This window comes from Etheostoma cragini, chromosome 22, assembly GCF_013103735.1.
Source record: "Etheostoma cragini isolate CJK2018 chromosome 22, CSU_Ecrag_1.0, whole genome shotgun sequence".
NCBI lineage: Eukaryota > Metazoa > Chordata > Actinopteri > Perciformes > Percidae > Etheostoma > Etheostoma cragini.
This window is the reverse complement of record NC_048428.1, coordinates 10,440,693-10,455,480: the sequence shown is the minus strand read 5'-3', so window position 1 is coordinate 10,455,480 and position 14,788 is coordinate 10,440,693. Positions and strand designations below refer to the sequence as shown.

At 39.9% G+C, this 14,788-nt stretch overlaps 1 protein-coding gene across 4 annotated transcripts in view; it reads left to right on the top strand.

Moving 5' to 3' along the window:
- tpk1 (thiamin pyrophosphokinase 1) overlaps positions 1-14,788 on the top strand; it is a 67,151-nt gene that overhangs the window by 24,800 nt on the left and 27,563 nt on the right. For all 4 annotated transcript variants that reach the window (XM_034861599.1, XM_034861598.1, XM_034861601.1 and 1 more), the window contains exons 5-7: positions 4,061-4,133; positions 6,780-6,875; positions 11,506-11,652. In XM_034861599.1, coding sequence (XP_034717490.1) covers positions 4,061-4,133; positions 6,780-6,875; positions 11,506-11,652 — 316 coding nt within the window. The remainder of the gene's footprint in view (positions 1-4,060; positions 4,134-6,779; positions 6,876-11,505; positions 11,653-14,788) is intronic.

Genomic DNA, 14,788 nt, shown 5'->3' with positions numbered 1-14,788 from the left:
TTGAGCTGATAAACACTGTTGTATCACAAATCCCTGACTTGCTGTTGGATGAACAAATCATACCTACATCCAACCATTGTCAACCACATGGTTCTTTTAATTGCTTCGATACAGAATAACACAAACATGTTATAAACATACAGTATGTAATCACACTTATGTGCCTTGAGGTCTTAGAGGCACATGAGGCTTATCAGAACCTTTGTTGCAATGGGAAAATAATATTTCAGTTAGCACTGATTGTAATGCCTACCTTTGCTGTACTGCTTTATTATGAAATTAGACACTTATAATCCATGTACAACTCACCTTTACAAACCAACAAGTCCTACTATTTGAATTACAAAACAAGTCACTTGTCAGCACCTTTCAAAATAACCCTCATGAACCTACAGTATAACAACAATGATTAATATGGTTGTTTTCTAGTCTGGTATCTCTATGGTCAAGTTTTGGTTACTTTGTTGGTTTCTTCCAAATGTGTTTACGATGGTTTATAAACTCAACCCTGACTGTTGGTGAAAGACAGGATGCTGTCGCTTCCAGTGTCCAGTCAGAGACCAAGCTTTCCTAAGACGTTTTGCTGCAATATGCCCATTTCTGCCTGTTAAGACGTTGCATGACTGACAAATGACCGATTATGTTGTTTTTTTATGATGAGATATGACAGTCATCTACAATCACATTCATTCAACAAATACTCTCAAGCACATGGACACACAAACATTTAAAAGTTATATATTGTCACAAGCCATTTCCAGAGTTTATATGCAAGTCTGTGAGTCTTCTTATCCACAATTTCCACCAACTGCGGAACGGCTGTGGATCTGCTCCGCCGTCCATTAACACCCACCAGGTCTGGATTTGTACTCACGAGCTGTACTCACGTGAACCCACGAGATCTCTTGAATTCACGGATGATCGTGCGATATAACGGGATGTAGTTGTCTCCAACCATTATGACGTTTTTAAGGTGTAGTGCAGGGGAATATGATCCGCCGTGAGCATGGTGTATTGAATTTTGTTTTGAAAATAAACCAATGTTTTATTTTGGTTTCTGTGCTCTACTTCCTGTTGCGATCAATCTACCCTGTGCTGAATTGCTGCAGAGCGCTCTTGCATCCGTAAAAAATAGAAGCTCTGCGTATCTGTTCCAGAGGGCTGTGGATTGCCGGAGCTGGGACGAGGTTGGAACGCAGCCATTCCACAGTCAGTGAAAATACACACATTGACTTTAATGGAACCCTATTGATTCCGCCGCCGTTCTGGAGCGGGTCCACAGCCGTTCCGCAGTTGGTGGAAATTGGTCATGAACAACAGGTTATGAGTCAAGGAGCTGAACGTGACAAAGTGCTGTGCTTTGGCTTGTTTATGTACATGTTTCGTTAATGATTTCATCCAAAATAATACCTCCAACCCTTCACTGGCTCTCGCCTTTTATTTGGAGATGGGAGGAATGAGTATCAAAGTAATCAGAGCTGCATCTCCTTAAGTGTTGAAAAGAAGAGAAAAGGGTGAAGAATGTTTGTCATGCTTTGATTCGGGAAATGATGAAAGGAAGCAAGGTGACATAAACAAAACATGTTGCTGTAATTAAGTGGTCAAATGAGAGCATTGTGGCAGGTTTAGTTTGATCAAAACAAAGATGGAAAGTAGAAGATAGTGGAAAGGAATTCTTTTTTAACTTAACAAAAAGGTTAGATTGACAGAAATTGCTTCAGGTACATTGAAAAGTGAGTATTGCAGAGCGGAAATGAGACAAAATTGAAAGAGGATGTAAAGGAGAAGACAGCATGCAAAAGGAGAGGTGTGGGTTGGCACGGAGAGGGAGAAAAAAGCCGGCAAAGAGGTTGCAGAGAGAAGGACACACAAGCAGGCAGATAGACAAACAAACGCACACGCAAACACAAGCAAAGGTCACACAGCCATCCCCGCCACCCGGTACTCAGACAAACTGGCGGTAAAATGCTCTATTTCCCATCCAAATTAAAGTGTCAGTTAATATTAATGTGGAAGTGAAGACTGTCAGACACTCAGCATACACACACACACACACAATTACGCTTACACACTCAGACACAAATACAGAATTTAGAATCTCGCCTGGTCAATTACTATCAGCCGACAGAGTCATGCACACAGGGCACAATGGTGTGTGTGATTGTGAGTTTGTGAGTGTGTAAGTGTGTGAGTGTGTGTGAAGCTCTGATCAGGCCCAGTGTCACATCTCGTCCCATCTGTCACATGAAGGTTATTTCTGAATTGAGATGCAATTGTGGCGCTGTGAATCATAAAGCAGGCAAAACTGTGCATGTGCTTGTGTGAACCTGCTTATTGCAGAGGTTTGTGTACATTGTTTGTGCACATTCCAGTGTCATGTGTTTGTGTGGAGAAGGAAGGCTTTTACCTGGATCAAATTATTTGGGTCCAGCTCGGGTCTGATTGTCTTTGTGTGTGTGTGTGTGTCTGTGTGCGCGCGCACATAGCAGCAAATTGCATACAATTGCTGTTCTGACGGTTTCGTTGTATCTTGTTTGTGTAAATGGGAATACTGAGGAGGAAGGGAGGGAATAATCCTTCTGTATCTCTTTCTTCAACCAACCGGAACATCGCTTTTGCTGGGCAGCACTTTCATGCACAACACACATACACACATACAAAAAAAACACACCGCCCAACCAACCATGAAATCATAATGTCAGACCTGTTAATGCCTGTAGATAGCGGCAGCCGCAACCCTGCGTGGTCCTGCTCCTTACACATGAACACACACACACACACACACACACACAAATGGAATACACAGAGAGCTATCTGTCTCTCTCTGACAGAAATATTCTACTCAGTAGTGGCTGGTAGATTTTTGGTTGTTTCCACTGATATCTGCTACAGACCTTGTTAATTCCCATACCCTGGGAATGCAGGCTGCCTCAAAACACAGTTGTATTTGGATAAATGAAATACATTGGGAGATTTGTATTCAGAATGCAATGCCTGAATGCACATATATTCCCAAACCTCCTGCCCAGTTTAATTTTCTGTTGTAATCCTCTTAATTGCATGTATTAACATAGTATTTCTGCCAGATTTATGAAGTTTACACCTTATACTCCATATTACTTTATTTTGTGATCATTGTTCATGTTTTCTGAGGGGCAATAATAGTTTATGTGAGTCACAAACCATGGATAAGTAGGAAGTTAACACAGATTTGTTACTTACATTCTAGTCCTGCATTGCCAGACCTTCATCCACAGCATTTCATAGGAAGGTGAAACTGTATCACAATAATGGTGTTTCTTCAAAATAGCGTCGGGAAGGAACTTGTTTTTGGTGGATCATGTGCTTGTTCAAAAATTGTTTAAGTCGTGCAATAGAAAACTCAGATTGGACAGATAGTCTGGCTAGCTGTCTGGGTTTACCCTGCAGAGATCTGATAAGCAATTAACCTTGGTCCTTATAAATTGACCAGAGTTTAGAATGCCAACACAAAGAAAGCAGAGGGTAATGGACATCCGGCCTAAAATGAGAGACACCGGAGCAGTCCCTAAAATGAATCATTGTCGATATAGACAACTTGCATACTACAACTTGTGGTGCATAATCAGCACACAATTTGGGGTTTCTTCCTATTTTTCCTCTTCACTTTTTTACTACAATATTTAAAGCATACTTTGAGTTTCAAATGTCAACTGTTGTGATCAGCATCTTCCCTCAGCATGAAAAACAATATGATTTGGATTCACTAGTAACTAAGAAACCAGAAGCAGTTTGACTTTATGATACTTTATGATATTGACTTATAGTATCAGAATTTGCGCGTGTGTGGGCATGTGACAGGGCCGGGCTCAGTGCCACAGAGAATCACCCTGTCATATCACTCTCATGTCTCTTCGTCTTCCCCCGGTGGCGTCACAAATTCTCCCTCGCCGCACAGATCAAAGAGCTGACACATGCCCCGATGTCCTCTCTCCTCTTGTCTCTTCTATCTCTGCCTTTCTTGCAATCATAACCCTCTCCTTCTGTCACTCACCCCCTTTTTTTCTATCCTTACATCCAGCTTTCTCCCCGACTATATCAGTGGGGATTTTGATTCCATTACTGCCGAGGTCAAAGCATTCTATGCAGACAAGGTGAGTTGAACACAACTTAACATTGTCAGTTCTACAGGTGTACACACTGAGAAATACTTACACACATACACACACACTCGCGCAAAGCAATAGGTCTTTAGACAGACATAAGTTCATAGTTTGGACTAAATAACTGTATCTTTATCCAGAAATGTACAACTTGACTCCGTGACCACTTTGACATGTAGGCAACGTTAGTAAGAAGTTGACTTTCCCAGCATGTATTCCTTTGAGGTATGACTTGAAGTTAAGGGGAGAAACTACAGGTGGATAGGGCAAACATTTGAACAAATATACAGTATATCACCATAAATCTTCCCCAGTTTGTTACTTATATTAAAATATTATCTTTTGTGTTACAGGTTTTCTGAAATTGTATGTTTTAATATGCAAATGATGCATTATCTAATTAAATATGTGCAAATGTGCATACATTTCCAGAACATAAATGGGAACATTGGATAAATTCATGTTGAAAATTCTTGTTTCTAGAGTCAAAGATTTTTACAAAGGGAATATGGATCATTTAGAAAATACTGTGAAAATCCATCGCTTTGCTTGAAATAAAATGTTATAAAGCTCAGGCTTTGAGTGATATTCAAACCAACCCCTCCAAAACATTCAGAAAATGTTCTTAATAAACAATAAAAGTCTGCAGTCTGACAATGCTTCAACTATCATGCACCAATATCTATTAAACCCGGTCATTAAAAACTACCTCTAGAGGTGATTAGAGTCACATGCTGACCCAGAAACATGTCCTTTACCAAAATAAAATATGTTCCATTATACTCATGACAAATTCCCTGTAAACAGTAGCAAACAACTCAAACTTTGTTCTCTGTTGACTCTCTCTGCCAATAGCCTGAACACCATCTGTGGCTAGGATCCAATCGTTTTACTTGAGCATAGAAAATGCACTGGTGGAGCTTGTTGAGAGTGTTAACACGGCCTGGAAGGAAGAACTGCATCTCCTTTAACACCTGCTACAAAATGCAATTGTTGGATGTTGGATGTACAGAACTTGTCCAATATTTCTGTCAGATCAGTGGTTCCAAGATGAATGCACCATTTATTTTTCAGACCTTTCCATAGGCTTCTTTCTTGTGAAAATATGTTGTGTTTTTCCCTTTAAGAGCTTTATTCAAATACCTATTAGCTGAGAGGGGAAAACCACTTTTCGATTGATGTGCTCCCAACTTATAAACATGCATCCTATGATGGGGAGTTGCCAGGAGATATTTATTCATGTTAATGGGTTACAGGCAAAAAGAATGAGAGTCACTATTAGATGTTTGTTGAGTTTGTTTGACTTTAATGCACAAATCCACTACGTTGTAAAAATATAAATAACTAGATACAACCAAAAGTACTTTGTGCAAAATGTTTTAAGGACCTGCTGATGTGTAGCATGCAAGAAGTGGTGGCTAGCGTCAGTTATAAAAGACTATAATCACAATACAATGGGGATATCACATTGGGAAATGAAAGGAACAGCAGTCTGCATTTTGGAGGAGACCGAAAGAGTTTGTTTACTTGAATTTTTTTTTTTTACATATGATGTAAAGGTACTCTCCCAAAGTTATATACAGTATACACATTGTGCAGGTATAAGACATCTTGGTATGTCATCCTACGTCCTAGCCTTTGCTCCATGGGTCCCTAGCATATCGCAAGAGACTTGTTCATGTAGGCATATTTAGACTACTGAACTATCCAAGGTCATGCAGATACAATGCTAATTCTATGAAGTGGACTCATAGTCATTTATAACAAGCAAAAGGTCAAACCAGAACGTTTGTGTGAAGAGGGGTGTAGCACTATCGAATAATAATAATAAATACACTGTAAGGTGTCACACAGACACACACCTTAGAGGAAAGAAAATGCAGTGCCTGCGTGTGCTGTACTGTGTATTACTGCAATCAGTTTACAGTTTGAAATGCCGATCCAATACTTTACCATGCACACACAGGCTCACACACACCTTTTCCCAGTCACCCTTTTCCCTCTCTCTGCAGCTGTCTGTAATATTAGTCCTTTTTCACAAATATCACACAGGTTGCCTTAAAAAAGGAGCAATACCTTTTTTCCTTGAAGAGAACAGACTTTTATGGTAATGCCTAAGGAGCAGAACAATAGGAAAGTTTGAGGCGTTCCCTCAGAGATTTGTCGGAAACAAATAATAAATTCTGCATAAATGGAAGGGAGAGAAAAGTAAAGCATCCGCGAGGGAGAGGGATGGATGGGATCAAATAGGGCACAGTGAGCAAGTTTGTGTGAACTGTGCGTGAGTGTGTGCGATGGCAAAGTTAGTGTGTTTCAGGAGGACAGTGTATGGAGAGAGAGAAGGGGTAAGAGTGAGAGAAAGCCAGAGCATGGTTGTTTACCTGGATGCTGTAGTTTAGGGCCACTGACTGGAACCTCTACATTATTCAGCAACACAGCCCATAGACAGCTAGACAAGACTAAAGCACTGATTTATACCTCTTTCAATCTCTCTATCTAGTTCTGTTTTTCTCTGCTGTTTTATCCTCCTATCCCTTATCTCTGCCTGGATTTTTGTTTTTCTATCTGTGTGTGTGAACATCCATCGGATTGTGTTTTCTTGCCTTTGTGTTTGATTACATTTTTCTTTGTGCGTAGGGGTGCAAGCTAATAGAAACAGCTGACCAGGATCTAACTGATTTCACCAAGTGCCTTGCAATCATGGTGGAGGAAGTTCAGAGACAACAGTTACAGGTGAACATCCACTGCGCACACAGACACACACACACACACACACACACACACACAAACACACACACAAACATTTGTATCTGACATTTTTATGTTAAAGAAATAGTTTGAGATTTTGCAAAAGGTGCTTTCTTGCCAAGAGTTAGATGAGAAGCTCCAACAACCAGCACAGAGCAACCAGCAACTCCGAAGCTCACAAAAAGTTAATAATAAGTTGTGGTTTTACGGGGCTTATGAGCTGAACTATTTCTTGGCCAGGAACAGTGACTTCCAGGGCTTCTCAGTGTCAAAAACATTGTTTTAAATAAGCTTTTTGTTACAGTCATTAAAAGAACTAGCAGCAGTTACAGCACTGAGTAAAATTAATAATTAAAGTTCTTCTCTCCCTTAGCCTTAGACAGTTTAGTGCCCCTAAGCAAGGCACTCAGTCTTCAGGTACTCAAGATTAGCTGCTCAGAGGTCAGTAATGTTGGACTTTGGTTGGCTGCGGGCAGATCCGACGTGTGTGGGTGTATGAATATAAAACAGGGTGCTGCTGGAGAAGAACATGCATGCTCACTCAACATTCCCTGAAGACAGCTACACATAAAATGCTAAGTGTAATTGTGGTTTGTCAGATTTAAGATGAAATTCTTCACTTTTGTTGTGATCTTTTTTAAAGATACCTAACAAACTCATATCCAAAACTGAAATGAGCTGCCAGCCACAGCGAAGCCCCTTGCCCAGCTGGCTGCTTCACAGTCGGACATGCAGAGATCTGACTCACAGATTGACTCAATTTCTATTCCAACTCTTAAAACGTCATCTGATTTGAATAGAATGCACATCACAGCAAGAAAAAAACTGTGTTATATAACAAACGGTATACCTCTAATTTCAACAAAGATCATTATTCCTCCTTATCATTATTTGCATGGCGGAAAATATGTTCGGTCTTATATATTAATCTGCCTTTTTATCTGTCTGTTTATCTGTGTTCTTATCTATTTCTGTGTCATCCTCCTGTCCATCTGTCTCCCCTCTCTCACTCTTTCCCTATTTTCTCCATTATTAGAATTTTTAAGCGCCATGCTAAGCTTTGCTCCAATCACTAGCGAGTGCCCCAATCATTTTAAGCTGATGATAGATCAGGGAGAAGTGGCTTGCAGACACATAAAACTGCCCTTCATCTTTACAGTATGCATGTGTGTTTCCACATTGTGTATTTTCACTTTGTTTTTCAGTGTCAGGCTTTAAGATAGGATACACTTTTGTCCTTCTCTTCCATTTGGCTTTTTTTGTGCGGCCTGGCTAATATTTACTCTGCCTTTGAGTGTTTGTCCGTCCGTCTGCTTGGAAGAGATAGGAGCCTGGCAATCAGTTTTTTGACTTTCTCTTAGACTTGCTGATGATGACTTTTTGTTTGTGTACCAGGATTTTCCCTCTTTTTCTTTACCCACTATGACTCTTATTTGAACTTTTGTTCCCTTCAACACTTTGTGAATAGGAGTAGGTTATATAAAAGCAGAACTCTTCTAATGATTTAAATATCATGCCTTGTCATTTTGTTTTTTGCTCACCTTCACTAATTTCCATCCACTTAGCCTCTTTAAATGAATAAAAACATGAAATAATAACAGGCTGATTTGCAGATTACCAAACACAGTGTTTAAGATTCAACATATTAGCCTCTGAATGTTTTTCTTGCACACAGCTTAGTGCTCGATTTAGAGAATTTATATCGTATTGTGTTGGGTGAAATCCCAAAGAATGGTATCAGAGGATTATGGTGGGTGGATGAGTATGTGTTGGTTTGTGTGTTTAAGTCTGTGTGTTTTTGTGTGTGTGTGTGTGTGTGTGTGTGTGTGTGTGTCTTTGTGTGTGTGTGTGTGTGTGTGTGTCTATCTGTATCGCGCATGTGTTTGTGAAAGGCGAGTTTGCATGTGAGCCTTTCGGTACCTTTGTGTGTATGCACTTGTTGAAGTGTGAGTCTGCATGTGTGTGTATCCCGACGTCCCAACAGTGTGTGTGTGTGTGTGTGTGTGTGTGTGTGTGTTTGTTTTCTCCTACCTCTGTCCTAGTTCGCTTCTCTCCTCAAGCTTCACTGTTGCAGGCATATGCAGCACTACTGTTTTTCATTTTCTTCTCTCTTTCTCTAGTTATCTATTCATCATCCCTAAGAAATGGATATGAGTTTGTGTGTTGATCTCCGAGGCAGCGTTGCTCGCTCTGGCTCCCCCAGCCAATCAGGGGAGAGTACGGCCGGATCTGTTGAGCCAGCTTGTTAGATTGTCTTCATTCAGTCGTGAGATTTTCCTTGCCCTATTTGTTTTTTTTGTTTTGTTTTCAGTAAACAAACATAAAATAGGAACACATAAAAATTCAAACCGTTAAATGGGGTCTGATATGCATGGCGACACTACAGAACTTTGATAGGAGGCGGAAGATTAAGCAAGCTAGTGTGTCATCAGACGCTGAAACACAATACACTATTTTTTTTCTCTGTCGCCATTACTCCTTGTTCTCTTTCAGCTTTGTTTGCTTTCTCTGAGGTTTTCTGTCATCTGGCGTTGCCGACTCGCTGATGGTTTGATCTCGCCACTCCTCTCTTATTCCTACCTCTAGCAGCTTTGGACCATTCAGGGCATTGTTTTGTATGATAAATTGTTCTTAGTAAGCCATTACAAAGGTGGGAGGGGCATCAGAAATGAATTTGGGAGATGATTTGATGGAAGACAAAAAGGGCCAAACATATTGTAGATAAGACATCCTACTTATGGATACATTTGGCAATTTTATAAATTTTCCTTTTTGAAAAACTCACAAAAAGAGCAAAACCAAAAATTGAGAAGAATTGATTCTACCAACTAAAGTATTTTCTTTGTTACCAGAGACTGATGTATCTTATTTCTCTGTGCCATAGACATCCTGGGTGACACAGTCCTGGTTTACTGTTTACTGTTTACTAGTGGCCATAGGTGGCCCCCATGCACTACTTACTCCTGTTTGAGTAATGAAGGCTAAAACATGTTGTTAGGAAATCACTGAGCCACTCTTTTTAATGATTTTCACATTTGTGACATGTTTTTAAAGATCTACATCTTTTATAGGACTGAATTAGCTGTGGGCTGATAGCTACACAGACACAGAAAGACAGACTAATGCATTTTGGTCTTTTCACAACACAAGCCTTTTCCTGTAGGATCAGGTTGAGATAGGACAGTTTTGTGTTTTTCCCACCTGCTAAAATTTCCGACTGGAACATTTTCATTTTTTTTATTTCATAACCCCTCTCTCTCTCTCTCTCTCTCTCTCTCTCTCTCTCTCTCTCTCATGCTCGCTCTCTCTCTCACCCGCTCTCTCTCTCACACTCGCTGAAGGATGTCTGTTCACCCACTGTTGTTGTTTACAGTTCAGGTGATGCCTCTGTGCCTCACTCTGTGTTGAAATAACCTCAATCTCTCAGCACTTAGTTTTATTTTAACTCCATCAGTCTCGGCAGGAAGTTAGTTACGAAGCATTCAGTTGGGTAAATAGTCTGTTCCAGTAAGGAGCTACAGCATAAGTTTGATTGTAGCACTTTTACCTTTTTGCAAATGTTAAATACATTGAGGTAATGGCAGGTTGTTGAAGTCATAAAAGGGGAAATGAAAATGCATTTCAGAGTGGCTAAGTGAGGCTGCTGTTTCCTGTGTTGTAATTCATTTAATGGTTTCATGCATGCTTATACATTTCCACACAGGAAAAATACTCATCTGTTATACTGGCAGATCAATGTAGCCAATGTGATCCAGCTGATTAGTAGTTTAGCTGCAGCCCAGGATCAGCACAGGTAATGAATTTGCCCCATACATTGTGTTTGCTTATTTATTTATTTATTTGCAATATGTGGTTGAAGTGAAAACATTGAAGTGAAGTCAGCGTGATTGATGGTATTTGGTTCATTTTCCGTGCTGGTGTGACTGTCAGTCGTCAGCCTCTGACAGCGCCTCTGCCCTTTAGACTCTGTTGGGTTCTGAGGCTGTCAGCACTGGTGCTTGACTGCTCAGGGACTTTGTATAAGCATATAACTGCTGAGAGCTCTAAATACCGTATCTGAGAAAACTGCTGGCTCAAAGTTAAGAATAACCTTATTTTAGCTCTGAGGTTGAAGAAAATGGCATTATAGTTAAGTAATCCACTTACTATAGCTTACTTGGTTTGCTGTTAACACATTCACTTATTAAGTCAAGCTACTGTTGTCATTATATTGGCTCAAAGTCATTCTATAATTGAACACTGATTGTTTATCTGTCCTCCATCTTAGTTTTCTCTCAAAGCTCTGTCCTCTGTCTTTTTATCCCTTTTAATGTGTACTTATCCCAATTTCATGTGTTGTTCTGTTTGTTTCTTTGTTAAAGTAACAGGCCGGCATTTGTTTGTTTTATAGATACCATACTGCTTTTCTATTAATGGTTGCCAAATTATTCTAAATGTGGTGTATTTTACACACTTTCTCAGAGCAATGGCATTCAACACATAGATTATATAAAAGGTTTTCCTTCTTTTTTCTTTGTCTTTCTTCAGCCACTTCTGTTGTCATTTTTCTTCATTGATAAAAACAATAGCACCCTGCCAGAGAACCATTTTTCATATGTGCTGCATGTCTCTCCAGGTGGATGCCATAGTGACGTTGGGCGGTCTGGCTGGCAGATTTGACCAGATCATGGCATCTGTTGAGACCCTCCACCACGCTCTCTCCATGACACAACTCCCTCTGTTGATTATACAGGGGACAAGCCTAGTATACCTACTCAAACCCGTGAGTGTACTATAAACTTACAATACGCAGCCTTCACATGTATGCATAGACAAACCACTGTGCAATGATTCCGTCCTGTTAATTGTTTGTCATTTTTGAGGTACTAAGTCAGCTAGCCATTTTTACCACAGGTGTCCACAGTATTTCACTTAACACAAAGCAAAGGATGTACTCATATGGTTGTATCAGTATTTGAAGTTGCATATACAAACTATATACACAGGCAGACCCACAGTACATTTTGACTAAAATACAACAGATTAACATTCTGTTCTCCTGCATCTTCTACTCCTTCTAATCACCCCTTTTCTGTCCTCTCTTAAGACTTTTTTTACTTGCACTGCTTCCACCTTGATTGGAGTGTTGAACACTTTGTTTCTTTGTTAAGTAATCACTTCAAGCCCCCCCCCCCCCCCCCCCCCCCCCCCACACACACACACACACACACACACACACACACACACACACTTCTTTGCTGTTATGTTGTTCTAATTTGCTGTTGTGCATGTGAGAGAGAGAGAAAGAGAGATTCTTTTGATGCTCCCAAATTGTTTTCCCTCAATGCCAGCTCTTTCTAATGTTCCTCCGTTGATTGAGTTTACAAGTGGGCCGAGCCAAAGCCATTTGGGACAAACATTGCTATTTTTTTTTTGCTCTTTTTTTTTTTCCCCTCCCTTGTTTATTTGCAGGATCTTTAGGACAAACTATCTACATGTCATACTTCCTTATGACATAGTATCATACGTTAGGTAAACCTTTCTCTCATGCACTCCCTCCCTACTTCTCGCCATTATTCCAAAGCCGCGTTGTCATTTGCTGCTTCATACCTCGACAGCCCCAATTAATCTTACTTCAGTGAGGGTAAATTAAGCTCGTTTGTCAACGCAGCTCCAATTCGCCAGCAACTGATGAACGCAGACGCCTGTACATTAAGGTGAACACAACCTTCGAAAGACCCGGTACTATTTGTTCAAGTTACATCTGTAATTGAAGTGTTTACAACTTTTGCCAAATATCCTCACCACCCGTATTTCACGCAATCACAGCTTTGTTACGTGCTTAGCTTTAGGATTTGGTGGTACAGTCAAGGCATTCTTTGTTTTTATTTATGTTCAGTACACAACAAATTAAAACCACTAGTAAATTGGGCGCCTGGATAGCTCAGTTGGTAGAGTGGGCGGCCATATATAGAGGTTTTCTCCTTGACGCAGCAGGCCCGGGTTTGACTCTGACCTGCGGCCCTTTGCTGGATGTCATCCCCGCCCTCTCTCCCCTTTCACTTATTCAGCTGTCTTTTCTTAAAGGCCTAAAATGCCCCAAAAATAATCTTTCTTTTTTTTTTTTTTTTAAAGAAAAAAGAAAACAAAAAAACTATTGTTATGTCCGTTTTGCAAATTTGAAAAGTTGGGATTGTGTCACCTGAAAATATTGCCTATAGACTTAAAGCCGCTAGTAAGTGTATAACCCCATTATACATGCACATTCTAGAAAATAATTGTGACATACTTCTTCATTCCTGAGTAAATCAGAGCATGTCTGTAACTTAGCATGTCTGCAAAGCACATTTACTCAAGCTAGCATCCCAGATACTAAGGTACCTGAGAAAGCCGGCACTCTCTGTTGTGGGACAGGCGGTGCACAGCGCTGTGTCAGCCAATCTGTGCTATACATCATTCTTAAGGTGACCACACTCAAGTCAAATGTACCAGCCTGTTTACCTGGTGCCCTTTTGAGAGGTGAAACTTGTCAGTACGAGAGCTGATTTAAATGATAAAGTGTGATACCTGAGGAAGCAATGACATTCAAATATGAAATAATATATAAAAAACATGAGCTGAAGAACTGACTCAGGGTGATCTGTTCTGTGTTGAAGCTAATACTTTAGTGTAATAAATGCAAGACAACAAAGAGAAAAGTAAACTTTGTTTATAGAACTTAAATCTGGGCGGTGGAAGGGAAATTGACAACTGTGTTTATCTTCAACTAGGAAAGACTCTTGTGTTGGGCTTTGCGCTGGGCCGAGTGCAACATAGGGCCCTTAGTGATGTTTTTATTTTCTGTATGTTTCTTATACCTTTATTCTGTGTTAGTACTATGCACATAGGCTTGTTTGCATATCACACCACCTATGAAAATATTCCCTTTTAATGGTTGCATTGATAACATGCCTGCCTTTTAAATACAGTTTTTAAATATTTTACAAAGAAAACGTTCAACAGTATTGTAAAATTGTACTCATACATGTGTAGTTTTGAATTAAAAGCACTGCCTAAGAAGTTACCAGGCAACTTTTATAAGGAAAAGTTCCATCTTCATCCCTCTTCTTCTCGGTGTCTTAACTAAAAAAGTTAATATCGCAGTTAGCAGCTGGCTGAACAACCAGAAAAGGAACATTATCACCCTGATTCAAGCCTTTTTTTCTGCATATGTTTGTACATGTGCATTTGTTTTTCCTTCTCTCTGTTGCTCAAACACTCTTACTCTGACACTTACACAAAGAGACCGTGTTTATGTATAGAAAACAACCTCAGGGATGTTTCCTGAACACCAAATACTCCAATGCTTAGAAGTTTCCCATTATTCCTTCCCTCTGGCTCGGCAGCTCCAGGAAGCCAAGCAAAGCAAAACTCTGCTTTCAACATGTCACACCTTCAAGATTTCAAACTCCTAATTGAAAAAGTATTTGCTGTCTTTATCTGTATGATTCTTTTAGATGACTGATCTAAGTTCTAGCTGTCAATGCCTTTTATCTTTGTACTTTTGCTTGGGTGTATTGACAGTGTGAGCCTACATGGTACTTGTGGCCTGCAGATATTTAAAGTGTTTATAACACATAATTATTACATTTCAGGCAGTTTCCTTGCCAAATACATTGATATGTGCTGTAATGAGATGAGAGAGGTGTTTCTTTGTATCTTTTCTGTGTGCTTTGAAAGAGAGACACTTTTTGGACCTTTTTACATTCTAGCATCAGGCTTTATTGTAACCAGTACATTCAGAGAAAGTCATTGAAGAGAGACTCTACCTTGCACCTACATTGTGTGATGCTTTTCCCCCCCTCTACGCTCTGGTTTTTTTTAAGAGATACTGTGACTTTTTAACATTTTGTTCATATTTATTTTCTTTGTAGAGCACT